This window comes from Vipera ursinii (genome assembly GCF_947247035.1).
Source record: "Vipera ursinii genome assembly, chromosome: Z".
Lineage (NCBI taxonomy): Eukaryota > Metazoa > Chordata > Lepidosauria > Squamata > Viperidae > Vipera > Vipera ursinii.
The window spans coordinates 47,378,146-47,404,403 of record NC_139517.1 but is presented as its reverse complement, the minus strand read 5'-3'; the positions used below and the strand labels follow the sequence as shown (position 1 = coordinate 47,404,403).

The window sequence follows — 26,258 nt, the reverse complement described above, 5'->3', positions numbered from 1 at the left end:
GAAACAAAACAAACTTTTTGCGCCAAAATTGACACTACTTTACTCCAATTAGTAAGTCTATGGATCTCTGCGACAACGGAGGCGTCGCTTTGCGGAAGAGGGCAGCGTCGGGAAGGAGGAGGAGGAGGGCGAGTACGATGCAGTGTGTGACGCATGCGTGTTCAGAAAGGGGGTTCTGCGTTTTCTGTAGGTCACCTGTGTACGATGTCTAAGGAGTGAGTGTCGAAGAAGGGGTTTAAGGGGAAATGGGAGGGGGTAACGAGGATCATGCCTGTGGAGTGAGCACTTCGGGTGCATTAATACTTATGACGTCATGCAAAGTCCCTCACTCGGAAATGGGACGAGGGCTCAGAAAAGGGTATAGACGTATCTTAAAAATCAGTACATGGGAGGGCGAGAGGGAGAGATGTTCTGAGGTCATCGCATGACAGCCGCAGGTCTTTGGATGCGGGCGGGGCATGGCAAAAGATTGTTTGAGCAGCCTTGGGCATGCTGGTTGGACATAGTTCTTGCATTTTCCTTGCCTTTCGTCAATTTAAAGCTGAAACATGGAAACGAACTCCCCCATTTTGTTCAGCTATTCCCACAGCTATAAAAATACCTGTAAAAATAGCCAAGGCCCTTGCTTGATATCCCAGGGATTTGTCTGCTTAAATGAAAAAGGATAAAAGATACTGGTTTTGCCTCTTAAGCCAAAAGTTGTAAGTGGCTCCAGAACAATTTCTGATTTTGTTACATACTAGCTGAGGCATTTTTCGCATGCTCTAGAGACTCAGCATCTTTGCTTCTCCTTCATTGCTTTAATGAGGAAGGAAAAGGAACATGTCTGGTTTTAATCACAATACTTGAGAGGAAGGTAACTTGGCTTTCTAGGAGGTTGAGATGAAGTTGGTGATTTAGTTTATTATATGTTTTGCAGTGCTATGTATTGTTTACATGATAACACAGAAATACTTTGGTAAGTAACTATAGGTCTGTCAGTATGATGATATTTGTGCTATATAAAAATGAGTGAAACCTAACTTTACCTGGAAGAAACATAGCCAGACACTTAAAATAATTTCTTAAACTTATAAAGTAAGGGGAGCGTAGGATGCTGGACATATCTCTGGGGGGGCGGGGGGGGGGCAAATCCCTAATCATTTGAAATGAAAACATATGGGCCTCATCATTGTCAGAGTGTGGTAAAAGCAGATCAATTCAGTCCGGCATGTGGGCAGTGTAGGTAGTTCTCGACTTATGAGCCCAAAATTTCTTTTACTAAGTAAAATAATGAGTTTGCCTCATTATATGACTTTTCTTGCTACAGTTGTTAAGTGAATCATTGCAATTAAGTTAGTAGCACAGTTGTTAAGTATATCTGGCTTCGCCATTGACTTTGCTTGTCTGAAGGACATCAAAGGTGATCACATGACCCCAGGACACTGCAACCGTCATAAATATGAATTAGTTGCCAGGCATCTGAATTTGGATCACATGACTATGGGGATGCTGCAACGGTCACAATTATGAAAAAAGGTCATGTCAGTTTTTCCAGTGCCTTTGTAACTTTAAATGGTCACTAAATAATTTGTTGTCTTCTATATAGCATCTCAAGACTGTTAGATTACATTTTTAAAGGAAAAAATAGTAATGTAAAGAGAAGCTTCAAAGTAGCTGCAACTATTGGTGAAGTGATCAAAAGCCAAAGATTACTGAAAATAATGGGCAATGACCAAGAATCTTAGAACTGTTATAGCTATTTTTCTATTTTATTATGGGAACTCCTAAGTAGACTTGACAAACTTTGAATAAAGTTGTAATTTTCCAGTTAGTACTGTTCAAAGATTTTCAAATATGTTTGTTTTTTTCTCTCTCAGGAAAGTAGAGATTCCAGGTCCACCCACATCAAAATGCATTCTGTATTGGAAAAGGAAGGTCAAGTCAGAATACATGCGTCTTCGGCAACTGAAAAGACTTCAGGCAAACATGGGAGCTAAGGTAAAGATATGCTTTACCTTAAGCAGAATTTTTTTGTCTCAGTAGACTTGAACCTCTGCACATTGGAATGGACAAACTCTGACTGAAAGAAACGTCGGTCTTGCAACTGACTTTCTCTCAGGAAGATGAGGTTTAAATTACATCTAAAAATATATGTCAATCTATTCTCTATTCTGCAAATCCAGAGTCTATATTCAGGAGTTCAGGAAACTCTCTACAAACTGTATAAACAGCCCACTGCCTACCACTTTAGCAACAGCCATTGGTGCCCATATGCAAACTTTTTCTCTCTGATTCTCTCTCCCTTCCCCCATTAGTCCTCTGACTACTGTTGATCTGCTACACATCCATCCTGCCTGCTGAGAAGTATCCAAACAGTATCATACACACCTCTTATTTGTTTTTCTTTTGAGGGATTCTACAGGAGAAATATGCAGCAACATCTTCCATCTGTTTCTGAGGGAGAGGGGAAAACCTTTATTTGGGGATACCTGGAGTTCCCCTCAACCCTTATGTTTCACCAGAGTAGTGGGCAGTGGTGTTTCCAGCACAGAGACGAGGCAAATTCCTCTGGCCTAACAGAGGTGAGCCGCTGTCTGAATATGTATAGATCCTTTTTGTGGTCATCAAAACACTTAAAGATTACATGACCCAATTATGGGGGGATGGGGAGGGTAGTAGTAATGATAAAAGTTTAAGATATCTATTAATATATCTATTGTGCCCCAAAGCACAAAAAATATGAGGGTACAAAAGTTCAGTTCCGGATAATGTGACTGCTATGCCTGTTAAAAATATGGGCAGCCTCTGACAGAAAAAGGTTGATTCTGATTAGAGAGAGAACATTAAAAAACTAAATGTAAAAGATCTAGAATATCTATTCCTAGACCAAGCCAAATCCAAAAATGCTAAAGAATTCCTGGAAGCCTGGCACTCAGACAAATCAGCCATCAATAGGCACATAGAGATAAACAACATCTACATACCATTCAGAAGAGATAATCAAAAAGCCAAAAAAAAGACCAAAACACCTTCTCACCAGCAATCAACACCCAGATGAACAAAGATTCATACCAATTAACTTTAGACCAACAATCAAGAAAGAAAGAATACCCAATCACGAATTATCAACTCAGACAAAAATGCTAACAGTAAAACACCAAAGAACCACTAACACCACTCCCAGCAACACTGACAGGGCAAGCCACTAGAATATAAAATGAGAGCAAACCCCGTCCCCTTCTATCACTGATGATATTACCTAGTTTGGTAATGAAATTTCTGCACAAAAACAACCACGCTCAGAGTCCACAAAGGACTCCACTGTAAAATATCTCCCTGAAGAAACAATAAAATTCATTTCCTCATATTTATGGGTACAAAATGACTTACCAAGTCAACATATTTGATGCTACCATGAGAGATGCAGGAGGTAGACTATTAGCATGATTATGTATTTTGATATGAAAAGGATTGATTTTGATTGTATCAGGAGAGAAATGGCACAACTGCAATTTGCCTGCCTATATAAAATAATCGGTAGCCAATAATCCAGTTTTAAAAATGAGTTCCTTTTGCTGGGTTCCTGTGAACTGGGATCCCTCTTCCATGATGGCAAAATTTTGATCTGTTTTTTTCTCTTTCCTCTATTCCTGTAGAATTTATTTGTGTCTAACTTCGCAAAGATTCAGGAAAAGATAAACATCCTAAACGATGACTGGAAGAAGCTTAGAGTTCAGCCTATTCAGTCTATGAAGCTGGTTGGAGGAAACCCTTTTCTCAAACAGGTGTTTGCAGCAAATAATGTACTATATTTCCTTTCCTAAGTTCATATTCACGCTCCCACACTAATATCCCTACTTTCCATGTCATTATGAAGTTCCGCATTTATTCAGAGAGAAAATTTAGATCAGTTATATAAAGTCATCAGTATGACTAGAAGTTTTTTTTTCAGAATATGAAAGATTGTTCAAGATTGTCCAGCAAACAGCAACAGGAAAGGATGTCATTCCATGTGCAAAATTAGTAATTTTACTTCCTGCCAGTTGCTGCAAGATCCTCTGTAGCAGTCCTTTTATGCTTTTAATTTCCTGATTCTTGTTGTGTTCAGTCCTTCTGTTTCCTAAGTCCTACAGTCGATTGATGTGTATCCTTTGGGAACAGAAAAGAAATAGACTCATGAATTGAGATAATACCTATTTTTCCCAGAATCATAACCGGTGGGCATACTTTCATACAAATTAATATGTCTGATCATGTTGAAAATGCCTGTTCACCAACTGACTGATCATAATCAATTCTTTCGATTCTGTGTTTAGGGATAAGGGCTTGCAAGTTAGAAGCTATGCCAACAAGCAGGCAAAGTCCAGTATTTAATTTGTTATCAGTCGTAGAATCCTTAACAAAATCCCCAGCCAATAAGTCAAATCGGAGAGGCATGTTTCTAAAAGGCATGTCTACACAAAATATATTTAATCTGCTGCTTGAAAGCCTATAAGAAAGATCCATCTGGACCAAGAAGGTAAAAGAAACAAGACAGGATGAGGTGAAGTACCTGCAAATTATGGAGAAACATGGAGTAGGGTCTCCTAAAATGGCTTCAACATGTTGCTAGATTTATATGGAAAGAGATGATCTTTTAAGGTGTTTTGGTACTAAACCATTCTGGTCTTCATTGGTAAGTACCCAACATTTTACAATGGGCCTAGAAAATAATATGATTATTAACTTGATATGATGATGGCCCTGTATATCAAATCAGAACACCTATCAAAAGTCTTCCTCTGAATGTAGTGGTTCGTGGTGCCCTCTAGCGGAAGCAAGAGAGAAAAACAGTGGAAGATTCCCATATGATACTAAAGCATGGTCACTAAGGCACATCATATCTGTCTCCTTTAGTACCAGGAATGGATGAAAATATATTCAGCACAGAGGGACTTAAGAGGGGTGACTTGTATATTACTGTTTCTGACGGGGCACGCTTTTGTTCTTCTCCAGTGCACAGTTGAGAGCAGCTTCCCCACTTTGAGCACCCAGACTTTGTTCATGCGAACTCTAAACACTGTAGCCCTGGTGCCTATCATGTATTCCTGGTCTCCACTCCAGCAGAACTTCATGGTAGGTAATCAGCTGCTGCCATAATTCCGAGCTTGAATATGAATATTTTCTTTTGAACCCAGAACATCTTTTAAGGCCTGGTTGGAAGGCAGCAGGGTTTCTTCATGGAGTACTACCCAGTGCAACATCTGCTTTTCATTTTGAACCTGAAATACATGGTATTTTTATTAAGGTTTGCATGCTTGTTTGTAATATCGGAATTGTCTGTTAGGGTAGAGATAGCACAGTTATTTATCTGATTGCAGAAGTGAAATTTCTTGCTTGTCTACATTGTCTCCAGTGTCCAAAACATCTGGATTCCAGATGGGAAAAGATGGCATTTAGAAGCCATGTCTTGCACAGAAGATCAAGGAAGTTCCAGTTTGATTCTGCAAAATGACTGTCCTGTAAACCATCTGCCATTCTCTAATGGGTCTTTTTCATCCCTAACCCCAGCTTCTGGAAGTTCAAAGCTAGGGAAATGCTGACAATATACCAGAATTTACCTTCTAACATTTCTGATGTGGGGCTTCTCCATCCCTTCTCAGAAACTTCTTATCACTAATGAAGTCTGAGGGTTGGGTGGGGAGTGGGAGTCTTCAGAAGCATGTATTCCAATGATGGGCCATCCATTTTTTTTAACTTATTGTCATCTTACAAGTAAATGAGATTATTAGGTTAATAATTGCTCACAATTTTGATGCCTTGCTGCTGGGTCACCCTCAGTCATTCTCAAAGGGTACAACATTTGGACAAAGCAATTCATGTGACTTTTGCTCCACATTAGAAGCATCTTATCTGGCGGCAACTGTTGGATTCCGACAATACTTTTGTATGTACCAAGCCTTCCCTGAGTTGGAGCTAAAAGGCACTTCTTGCAGGCTGCTCTTCCTCAGCAGTTTTTGGATAGAAATAAGATATTTTCCTTAACTTAGTGAGCTGGTGTTTGTTGTGTGGATCATGCTGTCAAACTGTATGGCCTTAGCTCCCTAATGCAAGATAGAAAAAAAAACATTCTGAACCCCCTTCTACAGTAAGCAGGGATAAAGCCAGAGTTTTTCTATTGCAAATAAGCAAGATAAAATTATGTGAATCACTACTGCCACCAGAACCTTCTCTAAAGACCACTGATTGAATGGCATGACCTTGCCTTCAAGAGTAAGTGCTCATGAAGAAAGACCTTGTGATGCTGGGGCATACTACGTCAGCCTTCCCTAATCTAGTTCCCTCCCAGATATGTTGGACTACAGCTCCGCTCCTCCTCCAGTCAGCATTAAGAGTGCTGTCTAGGAAAAGTCTTTACTGTGCAGTAAGATCAGCAGACATCCCTCTGGGTTCTTGTTAAGGTGGGCATGCAATCTGCCATTTGCAGGCTCTTCTGGTGAGTGGACAAGGGACAGCCACCTGCCTCCCTCAGGCTGTGTCTGCCCCCGTTTGCAGGTGGAGGATGAAACTGTGTTGTGCAACATCCCTTACATGGGAGATGAAGTAAAAGAAGAGGACGAAACCTTCATCGAGGAGCTCATTAATAACTACGACGGCAAAGTCCATGGAGAAGAAGGTAAAGGCTATACAGTCTTCCGTTGGGATTGAAGGGCCCCAGATCATGTATTGGGGGAGGGGAAATTGGAGGAGAGGATTCTGTTCTTACAAGTCAGATTTGTCTTCGTAGGCAAGGCAAATTGTTGTTCATGAGGTTGATTTTTTTTCCATGTCTAGCTTTCAGTTCTTCCTTCCAGAATTGCTCCCAGGTTCTGTTCTGATCAGTGATGCTGTTTTTCTGGAGTTGGTAGATGCATTAAACCAATATTCTGAGGAAGAAGACGAAGGACACGATATTGTAGAAGGCAAACATGAAGCTTTGAAGGAAGACCTGCCTGTCACACGGAAGAGGAAACGGCTTACAATGGAAAGTATGTTTCTTGCTTCTTAACCATCATGTCCCTTCCTACTGGAGCCACATTCAGACTGCCACGACTTTGCAAGTCTTGCTGCTACGTGCTTCTTCCATTTAGTATCTTATACTAGGCAGTATGAATTGGCAAGATGGGGGCTATAGATTCAGTTCTTGGGTAATGTTCTTCTCCAGCAGATTTTAATGGAAACATGCTCCAGTTAGATCCTTCAAAGTTTATAGCTCTTCTCTTCCACCCCATAAATTATTAAATGAAATTAAGTAACAAAATAACCATAGGCTAAACTTTAAGAGCCCCTAAAAGTACAATACAATTTTTATTCACAATTTCTTTGTGATCTTGTAAACTCTTGTATTTTGCTGGGGAAGTTATAATGACTGCATAACAATATACACAAGGAAACAGAGAAAAAGGCACCTGTATGGCATTTTCTTCAAAATTGTTTTTATGTATTCTACAGTATAGTTTATTGTCTGATATTTGCCTGTTGTGGTTTCTTCCCAATTATTTTCTGAGCCAATCCTATCTTGGAAGAGCAGTATTCCAGGGAGAGAAATATTTTAATTCCTAAAATATCAGCAGGCTTTCTTGCATGTCTAATGTAGGTAACAAGAAAAGTTCAAAGAAGCACTTTCCAAATGACATGATCTTTACAGCTCTTTCATCAATGTTTCCTGAGAATGGCTATCCAGAAGACATGAAAGAAAGGTAGGAATTATCTAATTCAAGCCAAGTATCATTTCATTTTTCTAGGCTGGACATACTGTACTTTAATTTCCAAGATGGATATCAGAAATACTGCCTAAAAAAATTGAGTAGGATCAGATATAGTTAATGGTGGTTAAAACAAAAGGCTACCAGGAAGTCTCAGGACAGTAATGTGCCTCAGGAGGAGGCAAAAACCAAACTATACTCTTAAATGTTGCCAAGAAAATTATTTGGATATGTCTCATATAGTCTAAAAAATAATATTATAATCTAATATATTTCTGATATTAATTTTGCTAGTTTCTGGCCAAGACCTGTTTAATTTGTACATGTTTTAATCTTGTATTTTATATTTCCAATGTTATGTAGTATGCCTTATTTTAAGCATGATGCTTCCGATACAAATAAACAAACTTGCAGTCCAGCTAAAGTTTTACAATTTATGAATTTTGACTAGCAGAGAAGCACTATCCCAGGGGTAGGCAACCTTGGGAATTGAAGTCCACGAGTCATAAAAGAGCCAAGTTTGCCTACCCCTGCACTATCCAGTGTATAGTTTGCAACCAAATTATTACAGGAAAATAATCTGAGGTGTTAGTTGTGGTCATGCTTTTGTCTCCCCCTGCTGTTTGCTTTGGAGTCTTTCACATTATCATCTCAAGCATTCTGACCATGCTTGTCATATGCAGAGGTTTGCAGCTGGTTTTCATAATACACAACTCTGGTTCCTAGTTTGCTATGTCAGTTAGCATTTTGCAAATCCCAGGATGCCTCTTATATGAAAGTGTTCAGTTTTATTTGAGGCGGTTTTATTGCTTGAACAGTATGTTAGCAGTGATTTTCAGAGTATGAAATGATAACTCATTCTCTCTTAAGTAACAGTTTTAAGCACATAAGTACAGACTGTCAGAATAGCTGCAGCCAATCTTTCAATTGTTTGGAGAAACTTTGGAAAGTCTCTGTATGACTTTGAATGACTCTTCTCTTCCCCACCTCATTTCTTCAGATATAGGGAGCTGACAGAAGAATCCGACATGAATGTGCTTCCACCCCAGTGCACACCAAATATTGATGGGCCGAATGCCAAATCTGTTCAGCGTGAGCAGGCTCTGCATTCCTTTCACACACTTTTTTGCAGGCGCTGTTTCAAGTATGACTGTTTCCTCCATCGTAAGTTCCTGATACAATCTCTACCTCTTTCCTGCTAATTCTGTTCTAGTGTATGACATTTGCATGGGAAATATTAGCAGATTCTCTCAGGAAGGCTGTTCCCTAGCAGAATCCCCTGCCTTCTGTATAGATACATGCATAACAATGTTAATTCCACTTTCTCAAATTATCCTAGAATGTCCACCTCCATTTACCTTCCCCAATGCATTTTTTAATCTTCTTACTTACTCTCCCTCCTATCTTATCATACTAAAGTATTCAGAATGGCTTAGAACATCTGTATAAGATCTAACTTGATTTAAATTATACTCAGTTACAATAGTAAAGCCTCATTAATATTCCAGTTAAAATCCAGGTGGGTTAGCCATTGCAATACCAATGGCTGCCTGAAATAGCCAGACTTAAGTTTGGTTTGCTAGATAGTAATAATATATTATAGATAGTAATAATATATTATGGATTAATTAGCATTACCAGGCTATATTTCTGCATGTTTGATGGTCTGCTAAATTTAAAATACCGTAGTTTCCGGCGTATAAGACTACTTTTTAACCCATGAAAATCTTCTCAAAAGTCAGGGGTCATCTTATACACCAGGTGCTGAAAATTTAGGGACAGGGCTGGCTGGAAAACCTGGAGCGGATCTCCCATTTAGTCTGCGCAGGGAAAGCGGGACCAATTGGAGAAGAAGCTGCAGTCTGTAAGTTTTTACAGGCTGGGGTCTGGGCGTCTTTTCTTCTAAAGTTGAAGAGCAGCTGTAGTATATCCCAACTTGAAAGGCAGGTGGGGAAGGCAGCAGCCAGAGCAGCGCTTAGCTCTAAGGACACATTTGACTCAGGAACTGGATGGGCTGGCTGGAAAACCTGGAGCGGATCTCCCATTTGGTCTTTTTTTTTTTTAAATCCCATTTATATCCTGCCCTTCTCCGAAGACTCAGGGTGGCTTACAATTTAAAGCACAAATCAATGTGCTTAGCAATAGCCTTCATTCTGTGTCTATGCCTGTTTATTAGGGCTTTCACACACCCCCAGCAGCATTATTACAAAGTCAGCTTATTGCCCCCAACAATCTGGGTCCTCATTTTACCTACCTTGGAAGGATGGAAAGCTGAGTCAACCTTGAGCCTGGTGGGATGCGAACCTGCACTAATTGCAGGCAGCTTGTGTTACTTAAGGCTCTGCGCAGGGAAAGCTTTAGAGTGAATTAGGAAAAGTGAAAAAGTGAATTAGGAAAATAGGGAATGGTTGCTGGAATCAGGGGCTGCCACAAAGAAGAGGGAGTCAAGCTATTCTCCAAAGCACCTGAAAGCAGGACAAGGAGTAATGGATGGAAACTAATCAAGGAGAGAAGCAACCTAGAACTAAGGAGAAACTTCCTGACAGTTAGAACAATTAACCAGTGGAACAACCTGCCTCCAGAAGTGGTGAATGCTCCAACACTGGAAGTTTTTAAGAAGAGACTGGACAGCCATTTGTCTGAAATGGTATAGGGTTTCCTGCCTTAGCAGGGGGTTGGACTAGATGACCTCCAAGGTCCCCTCCAACTTATTATTATTATTATTATTATTATTATTATTATTATTATTATTATTATTATTATTATTATAGTTTAATCCACTTGCACTGTTTTATGTTTACATGTTTGATGACAAACAGCCTTATGTTTATAAGTGACAGTTTTCCTACTAAGCACCTACATGTCATAAGCATTTGAATTAAAATTACCATATTAAAATCAAATCTGATGTTTTTTAATTTTTATTTGGTGTGCGTTGGAAGAGGGGTAGTCTTATACGACGAGTATAGCCCAAACCCTATAATTTAACAGGAAATGTAGGGGGTTGTCTTATACACCCAGTCGTCTTATACGCCGGAAAATACGGTAGGGTGAATTTAATTTGACTAGTAGTAATTATTGCCTTCCTGAGATTTGAGATATATTTTTTTTAGACAGGGAATATTTTTCAAGGTTCCTATTCTAACCCAAGCAAGATGGTTATTCTTTTTTTAGCTTTTCATGCAACTCCAAATGTTTATAAGCGGAAAAATGTGGAGACCAAAATTGAGACGGAGCCTTGTGGATCAGACTGCTTCTTGTGGCTGGTATGTTGGATGGGGATTGCTGGGGTGCAAAACCAATATTATAGGCATTCATTTAAAATATAGTATAAGAATTGTTATACACCAATTATTGTGGTTGTAAAATATTGTACATTATCAGGTTAATAGCAGTACCTTCTATATCTACATCTGAAACATTTTAACCTGATCTGATTGTGTGAGTTCCAATCCATCAAAGCTTATGCTCTAATAATAAATTAATAAATAGATTAAAAGTGCTAATAGGCCCATTTTTTATTTATTTTAATAGGACCGTCCTTCATTACTAAAAAGGAGAGCATGCCCTGTTACCCTAAAAATTAAACTGCTTTTCCTAGGGCTTTCAGGTCTGGGATGAAAAAGTTCAAATGACCAGAAGGTGGCAGGAAAAAATCAATTTTCTGCATTATCTTACCATTTAATTGTGGTCCAGACTTTTGAAGTCTGGATCTAGGAAACCCTAAATTTCTTTTTCTTCTTAGACCCTCTTTATGCATCACTATAGAAGGAAATGGGATAGGAGTTTGAATCTATGGTGTATACAAATTGTGTGAAAGTTTCAAGAATTTTCAGCCTTGGAAATTTACAACTCTGTGGGTCTGGTTAAGATGCATCCTACCAAGGTTATCCAGGAAGAGTTTGAATCTTTTAGTCCTGAGGCAGTTGGTCCTCAACACTATTAGTGCCACCACCAGCATACTGGATCCATGTCCCTCCTGGTTAGTTATAATATCTGAACAAGGCTGTGTATTTCTAATTTCATCTTGTTTTTAGGAGGGAGCCAAAGAATTTGCCATGATGCATAACCCTCGGTCAAAATATGCTGGACGGCGTCGACGCAGGAACCCCAATCTCAGTGCCACTGCCTCCACCAGTGCTGCAGCCTCTACAAGTACTGAAGCAAAAGAAGGTGATAGTGACAGAGATACAGGCAATGACTGGGCATCCAGTTCCTCAGGTGGGTGAGGTTCCCCTATGCAGGGCTTGTGGAAAACAGGGATCGAGAAATTGCAGAAATCATGGCCTCTGTCACCTTAGAAAGTGATATGCTCCAGCAGGCTCAAAGAAGAATAATTTCTTCTGTAGAATGTGTCCATATTTAATTTATGCCAGAGCTTGCTATCAGTCTATTTTAGTGCCACACATAAGCACTAAGTGCCAGTCACTTCGTTGACGAAAGAATGTCTTTCTGTCATCACAAACAGTCCTTTCCCAGCTGAAATTAGTAATCCTGTGACAAATGATACCACTTGCAGGTAAACATGTTTAAGAAAACAAGATTGTTATGTTTGGGGGTTCCTTTTGGGGTACATGCTTATTTTCCACATCTATTCATTTTTTGTTGTTGTTGCTCCAGAGGCAAACTCACGTTGCCAAACTCCAACCAAGCCGAAGCTGAGTCCATCATCTTCTCAGCCCTTCATGTCTGACGTGCCTCTGGAGCCTGTGGAGTGGACAGGGGCAGAGGAGACTCTCTTCCGTGTTTTCCATGGAACTTACTTTAATAACTTCTGCTCCATTGCTCGGCTTCTGGGAACCAAGACATGCAAGCAGGTATAAGGTTTGGTAGGCCAGGACGGGGCACGGCGTTTGGTTCCCTCACTTGGAACTCCCATTTTCAACAAGTTGCATTTCTTGTTCGGCAGGTCTTTCAGTTTGCTGTAAAGGAATCCTTGATAACAAAGCTACCAGTTAATGAGCTCCTGAATCCCTCCCAGAAGAAGAAGAGGAAGCACAGGTATGTGTTCATGGGAATCTAGCCAATAAGAAGCCATGCAAGGAATAATTCTAGGGCTACAGAAGTTCTTGGGGAAGACATAGTGAGTGGGGTTGCCAAAAACTGACATAGGCTTTATGGACCTCTGCACCACCCCTCTTCCTTCTGAAAAAGACCTGAAATGTAGCAGTACCCAACTCATCATTCTCAATTTTCTTACGCTGGAAAAGTCCCTTCCTCTCACCAGGTTGCTCCTTCATCTATAAGTTCATTTTTTTATCTGAGAAATCTAGGAAGGAGACTAAAGAGAGTTAGAAAGAATGAATATTTTAGAAGTCCAGATTTTTTTTCTGTCTCTATGATTAACATTCTTTTTTTCTCTTCCTTTTTCCAAACAAAGGCTCTGGGCTGCTCACTGCAGGAAGATCCAGCTTAAGAAAGGTAATGTGTTTCTTGCCTGGTTCTTCTTATTCTCTTCTCCTTCTGGAAAAACAGAATGGAATATAGAAGATTTGTCAATCAGACCATGCTAGGCCAAGAAATCTCAACACTCTCTTTGTTTCTAAAATTTTCTCCAGAATATTCCCATCAGTTGATGAGACAGTGTTTCCTCATTAGCTCTGATATCTGTAATTAAGTTGGAGAAGTATTCTGTTTTAATACTAATTGCTGTTGTTAGTTGCGAAGTCATGTCCGACCCATCGTGACCCCATGGACAATGTTCCTCCAGGCTTTCCTGTCCTCTACCATCTTCTGGAGTCCATTTAAGCTCACGCCTACTGCTTCAGTGACTCCATCCAGCCACCTCATTCTCTGTCGTCCCCTTCTTCTCTTGCCCTCAATCTTTCCCAGCATTAGGCTCTTCTCCAGTGAGTGCTTCCTTCTCATTAGGTGGCCAAAGTATTTGAGTTTCAACTTTAGGATCTGACCTTCTAAAGAGCAGTCAGGTTGATCTCCTCTAGGACTGACGGGTTTGATCGCCTTGCAGTCCAAGGGATTTGCAGGAGTCTTCTCCAACACCATAGTTCAAAGGCCTCAATTCTTTGGCGCTCAGCCTTTCTTATGGTCCAACTTTCACTGCCATACATTGCAACTGGAAAGACTCTAGCCTTGACTATTCGCACTTTTATTGGCAGGGTGATGTCTCTGCTTTTTAGTGTGCTGTCTAGATTTGCCATAGCTTTCCTCCCCAGGAGCAAGCGTCTTTTAATTTCTTGGCTACAGTCCCCATCTGCAGTGATCTTGGAGCCCAGAAAAATAAAATCTGTCAGTATCTCCATTTCTTCCCCATCTACTTGCCAGGAATTGAGAGGGCCGGATGCCGTGATCATGGTTTTCTTAATGTTAAGTTTCAACCCAAGTTTTTCAAGCCTTCTTCACCTACAACAAGAACTAAAGAGGCTCTTTAGTTCTTCTTCACTTTCTGCCATTAGAGTGGTGTCATCTGCATATCTTAGGTTGTTGATATTTCTCCTGGCAATCTTTAATTCCAACTTTTGATTCATCTAGCTCTGCCTTTCTCATGATGTGCTCTGCATATAAGTTAAATAGGCAGAGCGACAGTATACAGCCTTGCCGGACTCCTTTCCCAATTTTGAACCAATCGGTGGTTGCATGTCCAGTTCACACTGTCGCTTCTTTACCCGCATATAGGTTTCTCAAGAGACAAATAAGATGGCTTGGTACTCCCATCTCTTTAAGAACTTGCCACAGCTTGTTGTGATCCACACAATCAAAGGCTTTAGCATAATCAATGAAGCAGAAGTGGATGTTTTTCTGGAACTCCCTAGCTTTCTCCATGATCCAGCGTATGTTGGCTATTTGATCTCTAGTTCCTCTGCCTCTTTGAAATCCTGCCTGTACTTCTGGTAGTTCTTGATCCGCATACTGCTGGAGTCTAGCTTGTAGGATTTTAAGCATAACTTTACTAGCATGAGAAATGAGTGCAATGGTGCGATAGTTTGAACATTCTTTGGCACTGCCTTTCTTTGGAATTGGAATGTAAACTAATCTTTTCCAATCCTGTGGCCACTGTTGAGTTTTCCAAATTTGCTGGCAAATTGAGTGTAGCACTTTTACTGCATCGTCTTTTAAGATTTTGAATAGCTCAGGTAGAATACTAATCACCTTCACTAGCTTTGCTGTTGCTCAGCTTTCCTAAGGCCCACTTCACTTCACATCACACGCTAGGATGTCTGGCTCGAGGTCAGTGTCCAGCTCATTGTGCTTATCAGGGACGTTAAGCTCGTTCTTGTATATTCTTCTGTGTAATTTTGCCACCTCTTCTTAATCTCTTCTGCCTCTATTAGGCCCCTGCCATTTTGGTCCTTTATCATGCCCATTTTTGCATGAAACGTTCCCTTCATCTCTCCAATTTTCTTGAAGAGATCTCTGGTCCTTCCTATTCTATTGTTTTTTTTTTCTATTTCTTTGCACTCTTCATTTAAGAATGCATTCTTATCTCTTCTAGCTATTCTCTGGAATTCTGCATTCAGTTGGGTGTATCTTTCTTTTTCTCCCTTGCCTTTCACTTCCCTCCTTTCCTCAGCTATTTGCAAAGCTTCTTCAGACGGCCATTTTGCTTTCTTGCATTTCTTTTTCTTTAGGATGGTTTTAGTCGCTACCTCTTGTACAATGTTGCAAACCTCTGTCCATAGTTCTTCAGGCACTCTATCAGATCTAATTCCTTAAATCTATTTGTCACCTCTACTGTATATTCATCAGGGATATGATTTAGTTCATACCTGAGTGGCCTAGTGCCACTTTCTTCAGTTTAAGCCTAAATTTTGCAATGAGAAGCTCATGGTCTGAGCCACAGTCAGCTCCTGGTCTTGTTTTTACTGACTGTATAGAGCTTCTCCATCTTTGGCTGCAGAGCACATAGTCTATCTGATTTCTGTTGACTATCTAGTGATGTCCATGTGTAGAGCCGTCTTTTGGGTTGTTGGAAAAGAGTGCTTGCTATGACCATCGTATTCTCTTGACAAAATTCTATCAGCCTGTGCCCAAACTTGCTTGTTATTCCAGTTATCTTTTGGCTTCCTACTTTAGCATTCCAATCCCTCATGATGATAACAACATCATTTTTTGGTGTTAGTTCTATAAGGTGCTGTAGGGCTTCATAGAACCGGTCAATTCCATCCTCTTCAGCACCGGTGGTTGGGGCATAGACTTGGACTACTGTGATATTGAATGGTTTGCCTTGGATTCGAACTGAGATCATTCTGTCATTTTGGAGATTGTATCCCAGTATTGCTTTTCCTACTCTTTTATTGACCTAAGATGTCAATGTTCAGTCTTGTCATCTCTTGTTTGACCATGTCCAGCTTTCCTTGATTCATGGATCTTACATTCCAGGTTCCTATGGAGAAAAAATCTTTACAGCATCAGACTTTCCTTTCACCATTAGATGTATCCACAGCTGAGCGTCCTTTTGGCTTTGGCCCAGTCACTTCATTCTTTCTGGCGCTACTAGTACTAGCCTTCTGCTCTTCCCCAGTAGCATATTGGACGCCTTCCGACCTGAGGGGCTCATCTTCCAGCGTCATATCATTTTTCCTTTTGGTACTGTCCATGGGGTTTTCATGGCAAAGATACTGGAGTGGGTTGCCATTTCCTTCTCCAGTGGATCACATTTTGCCAGAACTCTCTGCTATGACCTGTCCGTCTTGGGTGGCCCTGCATAGCTCATAGCTTCATTGAATTAGGCAAGCCCCTTCGCCACGACAAGGCAGTAATCCATGAAGGGGTTAATACTAATAGCGGAATTTAAAATCCTAAATAAGCAAACTAATTGCTGACATCTGGTATTTTGAAAAGTATTATTTATTTATTCGTTTTATTTAGTAGCTTGAATAATCCATGCTAATACTGTTTTCTTGTCATATTTCAGCACTTCCACTAAATTGGTAAACCTGAGGTGGCCCTCTGCACTAAAAAAACTGTCTTGTGCTGACTTGGGACTATGATATGTGCAGCATTCAGGCTTCTTACGTCCAACTCATAGATGTTCCTTCTTCCCACAGACAATTCATCAACTCAAGTGTTCAACTACCAACCTTGTGACCATCCAGACCATCCTTGTGACAGCTCCTGTCCTTGCATTATGACACAGAATTTCTGTGAGAAATTCTGCCAGTGCAATCCTGATTGTAAGAAACGAGACTCTATATAAAGCTGCCAAATAATAGCTAAGGTTTCTAGCCATTTTTTTATGGCATACCTTCAAATATGTTTTTGTTTCCTTTGCAAGGCCAGAACCGGTTCCCTGGCTGCCGTTGCAAGACTCAGTGCAACACCAAGCAGTGCCCCTGCTATCTGGCTGTGCGGGAATGCGATCCAGACCTCTGCCTGACTTGTGGGGCATCAGAGCACTGGGACTCCAAGGTGGTTTCCTGCAAGAACTGCAGCATCCAGCGGGGCCTCAAGAAGGTACATTTCAGTCCCAAAACGGGAGGACAGGAGATCAGAATTATGAGCCTGCTATGGGAATGTGCTAGTTGGGAATGGCGTAGAACTGATTTAGCTTAGGTGTTTCATTTTGTTTCTGCTAGCTAATGTGAGAAGCTATAGGGAGGACTCAGACCCAGTTAGTTCTAGATCAATAGTGTTCCTTGCACCGCTGTCCATTCTCTGAGGTTTCAGCCATCTTTGCCAACCTTGCCTCAGTGAGGACTGATTTTTTTTTAACTGGACCCTCCATGTGGAGGGTCCCTCCTTGGTGGAGCAGTGGGCTAATGCCTCCTTAAGTAACACCAGCTGCCTGCAATTAGTGCAGGTTCGCATCCCACCAGGCTCAAGGTTGACTCAGCCTTCCATCCTTCCGAGGTAGGTAAAATGAGGACCCAGATTGTTGGGGGCAATTAAGCTGACTTTGTAATAATGCCGCTTGGTGTGTGTGTGAAAGCCCTAATAAGCAGGCATATACATAGAATGAAGGCTACTGCTAAGCTTGTAAGCCGCCCTGAGTCTTCGGAGAAGGGCGGGATATAAATGGAATTAAAATAAAATAAAATAAAAATGTATTGGAATAGAAGATAAACTTGGCTATAGTATACCTTTACTTGGAGATTTTAAAGATAGCGTTCAAAGAATGCTGCAAGTAAAGGATATCTTGTGGCTGGTGGACTAGAATATGGTATCTATTTGTTTGTCTCTGTCCCCATCTTGTAATGCTCTAGGTTTGTTCACTTGATCTACTTAATAGAATATGTTTCTTTTCTTCATAGCACTTGCTGCTGGCCCCCTCAGATGTTGCTGGATGGGGAACTTTCATTAAGGAATCTGTGCAGAAGAACGAATTTATCTCTGAGTACTGTGGGGAGGTGAGTTGGAAAAATAGAACAAGACGTAAGATCCACAAGCCTCTCTGCTGTAATCCTTAGCAAGATGAATGAGAGGGCAGGTTATTTGTTCATCTGAACAGCAACTCCAGCTTTGAGTTTATGAGCTGAAAAGAGGAAAGGGATATCCTGAGGGAAATACACGTTTCTATCTCTGGAACTGTAAATTTGGGGCTTTGCCAGCATTCAGATGGTCCTTCACAGGTTGTTTAGTAACTGGTCAAGTTATGATGGACCCCAAAAATGGAACTTACAACCCAGATTAAAAGTTCCAAAGTCCATTCCCCCATGTAATCATATGATTGTATTTTGGGCATTTGGCAACTGGCCCACATTTATGGCCATTTGCTGCACCTTTACAGTCACCTGCCTGCAATTTATGATAGTTTTGCTGGAAACAGGCATTTATATTAAAAAAAGGTTCATTTAATGATTGTGGCATTCACTTTACCACCATGTTCACTTAACAGCTACCACAAAAATATTATAAAATTGGGCACATTCGCATGAAGGCCCGCTTTATGATCATTACAACTTATAACCAAAATTGTGGGCTCAATTAAGTCATAAAGCAAGGACAACCTGCAGGTGAAAGTGATTTATTAATATGGGCTTGTCACTTGGTCAACATTTAGATGATAGGTCTTGAAGCTAAAACTAAGCAAGCTATCAGTTTTGGTGAACAGTTGGCTGATTATGATGTTGGGGAAACTTTCTAGTAAACTTTTGATTAATTCCAGGTGGAGTATTTTACCATTTTCAATACAGCTCCAGCTTCTTAACTCGTAATCAGATTTTATAGCAACACCACAAGTATAGCAATAATGAAACATCAAAGTAGAGCAGAAAGGCAAGGAAAGGGAATGTGGAATAGGCAGCTTTTATAATCTTTTTTCTGGCTCAGTTTATGTGGTGTCATTATAATGTTTACGTTTGCTATGTAACTGGCCAAAATTATCTGTAACATTATATATACATATATATACATATACATATACATATACATATACATATATATACATATACATACATATATATATACATATATATACATATACATACATATATATATATGTATATACATATACATACATATATATATATGTATATATATATACATACATATATATATATGTATATATACATATATATATACATATATATATATATATATATATATATATATATATATATATATATATATATATATATACATATATACATATATATATATATATATGCAAATTATTCAAATTGCTAATAAAGAATTTGGGAGGCTAAGATGATCATTTCGAACTATTTATGTTCTCATCAGTTAGTCATACCCTTTATCTGAGATTCGAACCCGGGCTGATTATATATATCAGGCAGTGTTTTAACCTCCTGAGCCACGGGTTCCTTCTCTCTTATATTAGCTGGAAGGCAAGGCAAATGTATGTTTAAGTATTTGTCAAGGTTTTTTTTTGAATGGACCTTGCTAATTAACTCTTTCATTCCTGTTTTGGCCTGGCTCAGGGCTTATCCACAGGAACTAGTCAACTTATGACAGCTCATTATTTGTGCAAATTATTCAAATTGCTAATAAAGAATTTGGGAGGCTAAGATGATCATTTCGAACTATTTATGTTCTCATCAGTTAGTCATACCCTTTATCTGAGATTCGAACCCGGGCTGATTATATATATCAGGCAGTGTTTTAACCTCCTGAGCCACGGGTTCCTTCTCTCTTATATTAGCTGGAAGGCAAGGCAAATGTATGTTTAAGTATTTGTCAAGGTTTTTTTTTTGAATGGACCTTGCTAATTAACTCTTTCATTCCTGTTTTGGCCCGGCTCAGGGCTTATCCACAGGAACTAGTCAACTTATGACAGCTCATTATTTGTGCAAATTATTCAAATTGCTAATAAAGAATTTGGGAGGCTAAGATGATCATTTCGAACTATTTATGTTCTCATCAGTTAGTCATACCCTTTATCTGAAATTCTTTATTAGCAATTTGAATAATTTGCACAAATAATGAGCTGTCATAAGTTGACTAGTTCCTGTGAATAAGCCCTGAGCCGGGCCAAAACAGGAATGAAAGAGTTAATTAGCAAGGTCCATTCAAAAAAAAAACCTTGACAAATACTTAAACATATATATATATATATATATATATATATATATATATATATATATATATATATATATATATATATATATATACACACACACACACACACACACATGCACATACACATATACATATACATACATATACATATATATATATATATATAGTGCATACACATTTAGAAAAGGCAAGTCCTTTCACCAAGCATTAATTATTTCTAGTTTTATAAAATGATACATTTGTTAGCAAATAAAATTCATGTAAACTATGCTGCCCTGGAGTAAAATTCCTCCTAAAGCCGTTTTGTTTGCAAAATTTAGATCTGCTTCCAGGAAGAAATTGTTGCATTCCTTGATTCCTGTTCAGAATTGAGCAATTCTAGGGCAGTCCCACATTCATTTATCATTGCATTGCCAGAAATCAGAGCAGTGTGGCATATTTTCCTTTAGCAACTATAAATGATTTGTTAACAATGTAAATGAAACCAATGTGTTATTGAAAACAATTTCCACTTATGTTACAGCATCTTAAACCTAGAGCTGAAGTTTTAACTAAAAAGCGTACAGCCTTGTTTTGGGGTGGGAAAATGATGATGATTTATTAAATTTATACACTACCCAATTCAACTCTAATTCTCCCACTCTTTTTCATTTTGCATATTGACATGTACCTAAATTTAACTCTGGCTGTATGTCAGTAGTAGAAATCAACAGTTTAAGGAGTACTGATTCTCATGTATGGGTTATACAAGAGAAGATCTAAGGATGGAATGACCAAATGTGTTTATATACATTTCAGTTGTTAAGTATTGCCGGTAGTGGGAATATATCAAGTAATCCATATATTTTATGTAGATAAAAAAGAACAAAAAAATCATTCCTTATCTGTTGATTGATCTGGAATGTTAATTTGATTACCTATCAGTTTTTTACTCGCCAAAATGTGTAGTTAGCAAATCAATTGTTTAATTTTCTGCCCCCACCTTTATTGTTGCAAAGTGGAAGAAAAGATCTGTTTAAATTTTGTCCGCTTTTTTGTCTGCACTATTTTCAGATCTCCCAGTTCTTTGGGAGAAACTAAGCCTTCTCAATTTTGTTAACCTCTGACTTGGTCGCTCTATAGCAACTAACAAATTCTTGTCCGTTGTGTTCCTTTTTCTCAGCTTATCTCTCAAGATGAGGCTGACCGACGTGGCAAGGTCTATGACAAGTATATGTCCAGCTTCCTCTTCAACCTCAATAATGGTAATTGACTACAGTGAGGTGGAGCTTGCGGATGTGATCTCCAGTAAGGGGTGATGAAGCAACTTGGAGGGAGCAGGCTTTAGAGTTCTATAGCTTTCAAAGATGGTTTTACGTAAGTAAATGAGTTTTTGCAGAGGCTCCAATCCCTATGAGCTCTTTTTCTTCCTGACAGATTTCGTTGTTGATGCCACACGCAAAGGCAACAAAATCCGCTTTGCAAACCACTCTGTCAATCCTAACTGTTATGCCAAAGGTGAGACTTTTTAGTGCTCTGCTCTCATTCTGATGCAATAAGACTCCAACTTGGAATCTGGTGTTTTTAGGCAGACATCCTTGCTTTTATTTTTACCCCAAAATGGGAATGCAAACTTAAAAGGTAACTGTGACGGGATATGTCTTGGAACAAGTATATTCAGCTGTTTATAAAAAAAAGAAGGCATGTTGCCAGCCATTGTAATTACTGATTTTAAAATTAGAATATAAATATCTTCTTCAGAAAATCTGGTCAGAGAGAATTGTGTTCATAGAAGAAGTGCTTCTATCATCCCTTAATCATAAAAAGGCAATCCTAGATGACAGATTAGATATGATACTTACATAAATACATTATTTCTTGGCAAAACTTAATTCAGCTCCACAATTGCTAATAGGCACTGCTGAGAATTACGTTCGCGTTCTAGAGAATTAACTTTGTAGCTTGGAATTCAGTTGGTGACAATAATTTGGTGATAACAGTTAACCATAACTCACACATTTCTAACTTATTCTAAGATGCAAAAATGGCTCTAGATCATCTAGTGGTAATTGCGTCTATGCTAGATGAATACATTTGCATTCTCAGGTGTGAAAATAATGCGCCCTCTAGTTTAGCAAATGACACAAATTTGAAATTTTGTTTCCTGAAGGTTGGGAATGAGTGACAGTGGGAGCCTTGGCGGGGTGATTCTTGTAAAAATCTGGACAATTCATTCAGTCTCTTTCTTGCCCTCATTCAGTGGTGATGGTGAATGGAGATCACCGCATCGGGATCTTTGCCAAGAGAGCAATTCAGGCAGGCGAAGAGCTCTTTTTTGATTACAGGTGAGTGCAATCTAATTCCAGTTTTCAAAGTTTCCAAGATATTGCTTGGTATGGTATCTCATATCTTCATAAAGACCATAATGTACTTATTCACAAGTTTCATTTCTTTCCCAGGTATAGCCAAGCAGATGCCCTCAAATATGTTGGCATTGAAAGAGAAACGGATGACATCTGATTGAAATTACTGGCCCTCGGTGTTCCCAGCCAGTATCACTGCATCCTATTCATGCTGCTTTCTTTATATGTATATATATATATATATATATATATATATATATATATATATATATATTAGGGTTTCATTGCACCTGGATTCCTCTTTAGAGAAAGGAAAGATCCAGCTTTTTCTATGGACTTGAGATTCTGATTCCAAGACCACTTGACTGGCAGCTAGTGATACCATGAAGAGTTCTGCTGAATTACTATTAGGAGGAAGATGAGGCCCTGAAAAGGCAAAGTGGTTTAAGACCATTTTGTATGCTGAAGCTTGTTAATCAATTTGATTCATTGGTTAAAAAATTATTTGAGCTGAAAAAAGTATTTCTTTGCTTTGGCTGCAGGCAAATTTAGAGCAGAGATTATCTCAACATAAATATCAGTTGCAGAGAAAATCATAAAGTATTATACAGAGGCCAAGGAAGGGGTTTAATTAATTTTATTAATTCCTGATGAGTTAACATTTGTTTGCAGACCTCTATAGTTCGTTTCCTTCAGTTAGTGACTTGTTACAACACACTCTAATCCTTTTCTCTTTCCCTCTTGGGCTTCATACTAGCACTTTCAGCAGTGAATTAGTATTTTTTTCTTAGTTTAAGGACGCACATATATTTGGTTTTGCTCTTCTCTTAAAACAGTTTTTTAAAACCACAAGAGTTATTCTTGATACACATATGAAAACAGAACAATTGGGTGACTCAGCAGAGTATAACAGTCTTTTTAAGAGCAATTAATTTGTCACCCACTTTCAAAATCTGTCTCCCCCCCCCCCTTTTATGTCCAAAACAATCAATTAGCATGCACTTTAGAATGATTTGCTCCATGAAGACAGGGAATTGGGCTCCCTGTGGGCTTATAAGAAGTGAAAATTGATTCCACTTCCATAGTATGGTTTACTGTAGAAACCAGAAACTGACTTTCTCATAGATTGAGACATGAGCGCTACAAATCAATCATAAAACTGGCTTATTATACTGATAAAATGTGTTTATTTGACCAGCAGTAGTTTGAATATACTACATGGGTAAGTCCCCTTGGGTGACATAGTAACATCAATGTCAGCCTTGGAAAAGACAGAAATGTAGTTTATGGAACTTGGCAGAATGTGTGTAGAATGAGGCATACGCAATCATGTATTAGCTACGCAAATAGCATTATTTGGCCTAAGGGTATTCATTTGCTTCTGATCATCCCAGCCACGTAATTGTGAACGTGTTAGCACTTCTGCACACAACATTCCATCTGTTCATCTCCTGGGCCGAAAGTGAGCCTGGAACAAATGAAACAATGCTAAATAGTATAGTTGAGCATATGTAGAGTGCCTTTACTGCTGGCTAAGCACAGCCTGCTGTCTACAATAAGGGAAAGAGTATATAAATGTGGGGGGAACATAGTGTTCATGGTCTCTTAGAAATCAAGGAATTCGGTGGCAGCGGCAAGCCCTCCACTACCCTATTTACTACTTCACTTTTTTCTAGCTGCTTAATAATTGTTAGAAAAATATCTGCTTGGTGTAATTTGTATCTAGTATGAGTGAAATTTGTTTAGAGCACTTCTAAATAATATAGTGAAGTTAATTTCTGTGTGAGAAAAGAATGCCATATAATTGCTAGATTTAGTCTGCTTTTTTTTTAAAGCCATCCTTTTGTCACTTGCAGCTTCTAGTAGAATGCATTCTGGAGATGCAATTTAAAGTTGGAATGCTGTATTTTTTGGGAGAGCTGTCAGCCTGCTTTCTCAAAAAGCATCCTTAAGCACCTGGTTAAGTTAGAAATGTTAAGTCTTCTCAAGGGAACCTAGTACTGTAAGAGACATTAATTTCTGGAAGAAAATAGTTTGAGGGACAGTATGAAAAATGGTAGTGGACCTTTTGTTCAATTAAGTGTGTTATGTTCTTAGTTTGTGTTTTTGAACTGGGAAGAGGGAAAAGCCAAGGTGCCTAGTCTTTAGCTACTGCAGTCATAGCACAGGGATGCAGCATAACTGCCTCTGGCAAAGTTGTAACCAGGCTTATTGCTTAGCTGTTGTCTAGCATCCATAGAGTGTAGATACAAAAAGGAAAGAGTCTCACGCATGCAGACCTGACTACTACCTGCAGGCTAATAGATAGTACCAATAGTGCAAGGCTATCACCGCTTAATTTGGACAGTGAGTTTCATGACTGACCAAGCAATTTTCTGAAAGGTATCCACTGCAGAAATGGTCTGTCTTAAAGTGATGCAGGTTTAATATTTTTGTCAGGAGTTAGGCCCACAATACTATAGTTGGTGTTGTATATGATCGCCTGTGTTTGCATCTTGACTCACAAAAGTATTGGTTGGTCTTTCAGCTGATGGGATGTTTAGACTTCACCTCCATACTGCATATTTTATAACACAAACATATTGCTTAGCACATCTGATACACTGCAGCTATCGAAGATGCCAGTTACTTATATAGCAGCAAAAACATTTATGCTTCCCCCACTTTATACTTCATTGAACTGCTTTTCTTCTAGGCATGGTGGTTCAGGAGCCAGCGGCTGCATGGCACCTCCATCTTCTGATTGCTTATGACTCTTAGCTTTGCTGCTGGTAACTTATGTGCACTTTATATTATCGCTTGTAAAAGTTTGTCTTAATAAAGGTGTAGTGATAGCTAAATAAAGTCTGTCTCATGTCAAATGTATTGGGACTATTGGAGAATAAGCTATATTGGCAAACCAATTCTCTTACATTCAAGTAGAGGGGGAAGCAAGGTCTACACAGCAAACCATGTACTGTTGGAACAGCAAGGTTACATGCTGTTTAAGAACATCCTTACCTAACTTTAATCCTTACAGACTATAGTTGATTTTGAGGATGTTAAGAATTCTTGAATAACCTCACATAACAAGACTAATTATAATCACATACTTTTAAGGCTATTATAGTGTAGAAAACTCCAAATACAAGCAACAGTAACAGAAAGTACTGCAATCTAGTAGGTATCCAGATTTTTGCAGCCCAGATAACGCAATCCTAATCCACTTGTATAATTACAGTGGCATCAATTATTTTTGCATTTGACTCCCTTGGATAGTGAACCTCTAAGGGAAATACAACTTTACTTTTGAACAAAGCTTTGGCTGCAAAATGAATTGTGGCCCATCCTAATGCACAATTGATCACTGAGTGGGGTGGTCCCAAAGTGATGGTCCAAGTTCTTAGTCCTTTATTAATTTGGAATACTAATTTTCCAAAGGTAAGCATTACAGGAGGAATGTGTCACTTCTGTAACACTAGCTCAGGGGTAGGCAACCTTGACTCTTTTATGACTTGTGGACTTCAACTCCCAGAATTCCTCAGTCAGCATGCTGACTCAGGAATTCTGGGAGTTGAAGTCCACAAGTCATAAAAGAGCCAAGGTTGCCTACCCCTGCTCTAGTTGAATAAATCCACTCAGTTGATAGCAACAGCATAAAAGGTGTTAAAATGCTTTACAAAATATTCTGAGAAATGAGTACAATAGTGACATTTTCTTCAATTCCCTACTCCAGAAATGAATACTCATCTGAAAAGTCACCACAAATGCCCAATCTTTCAAGGTCAAGGGTGAG

The 26,258-nt window shown here is 39.1% G+C and overlaps 1 protein-coding gene across 1 annotated transcript; it reads left to right on the top strand.

The window, feature by feature from the left end:
* Positions 1-153: 153 nt before the first annotated feature.
* On the top strand, positions 154-25,321 carry EZH1 (enhancer of zeste 1 polycomb repressive complex 2 subunit; the record flags this gene model as incomplete). The annotated part of the gene is made up of 22 exons (XM_083379321.1): positions 154-215; positions 1,860-1,980; positions 2,394-2,564; positions 3,639-3,767; positions 4,978-5,097; positions 6,517-6,637; positions 6,816-6,989; positions 7,598-7,700; positions 8,707-8,870; positions 10,881-10,972; positions 11,744-11,927; positions 12,327-12,523; positions 12,616-12,707; positions 13,087-13,127; positions 16,712-16,837; positions 16,939-17,117; positions 17,915-18,010; positions 21,304-21,385; positions 21,558-21,638; positions 22,381-22,465; positions 22,580-22,709; positions 25,179-25,321. 21 exons carry the CDS (start codon positions 154-156, stop codon positions 22,638-22,640), a joined length of 2,481 nt encoding a protein of 826 aa, XP_083235447.1. The 3' UTR covers positions 22,641-22,709; positions 25,179-25,321.
* Positions 25,322-26,258: the final 937 nt, after the last annotated feature.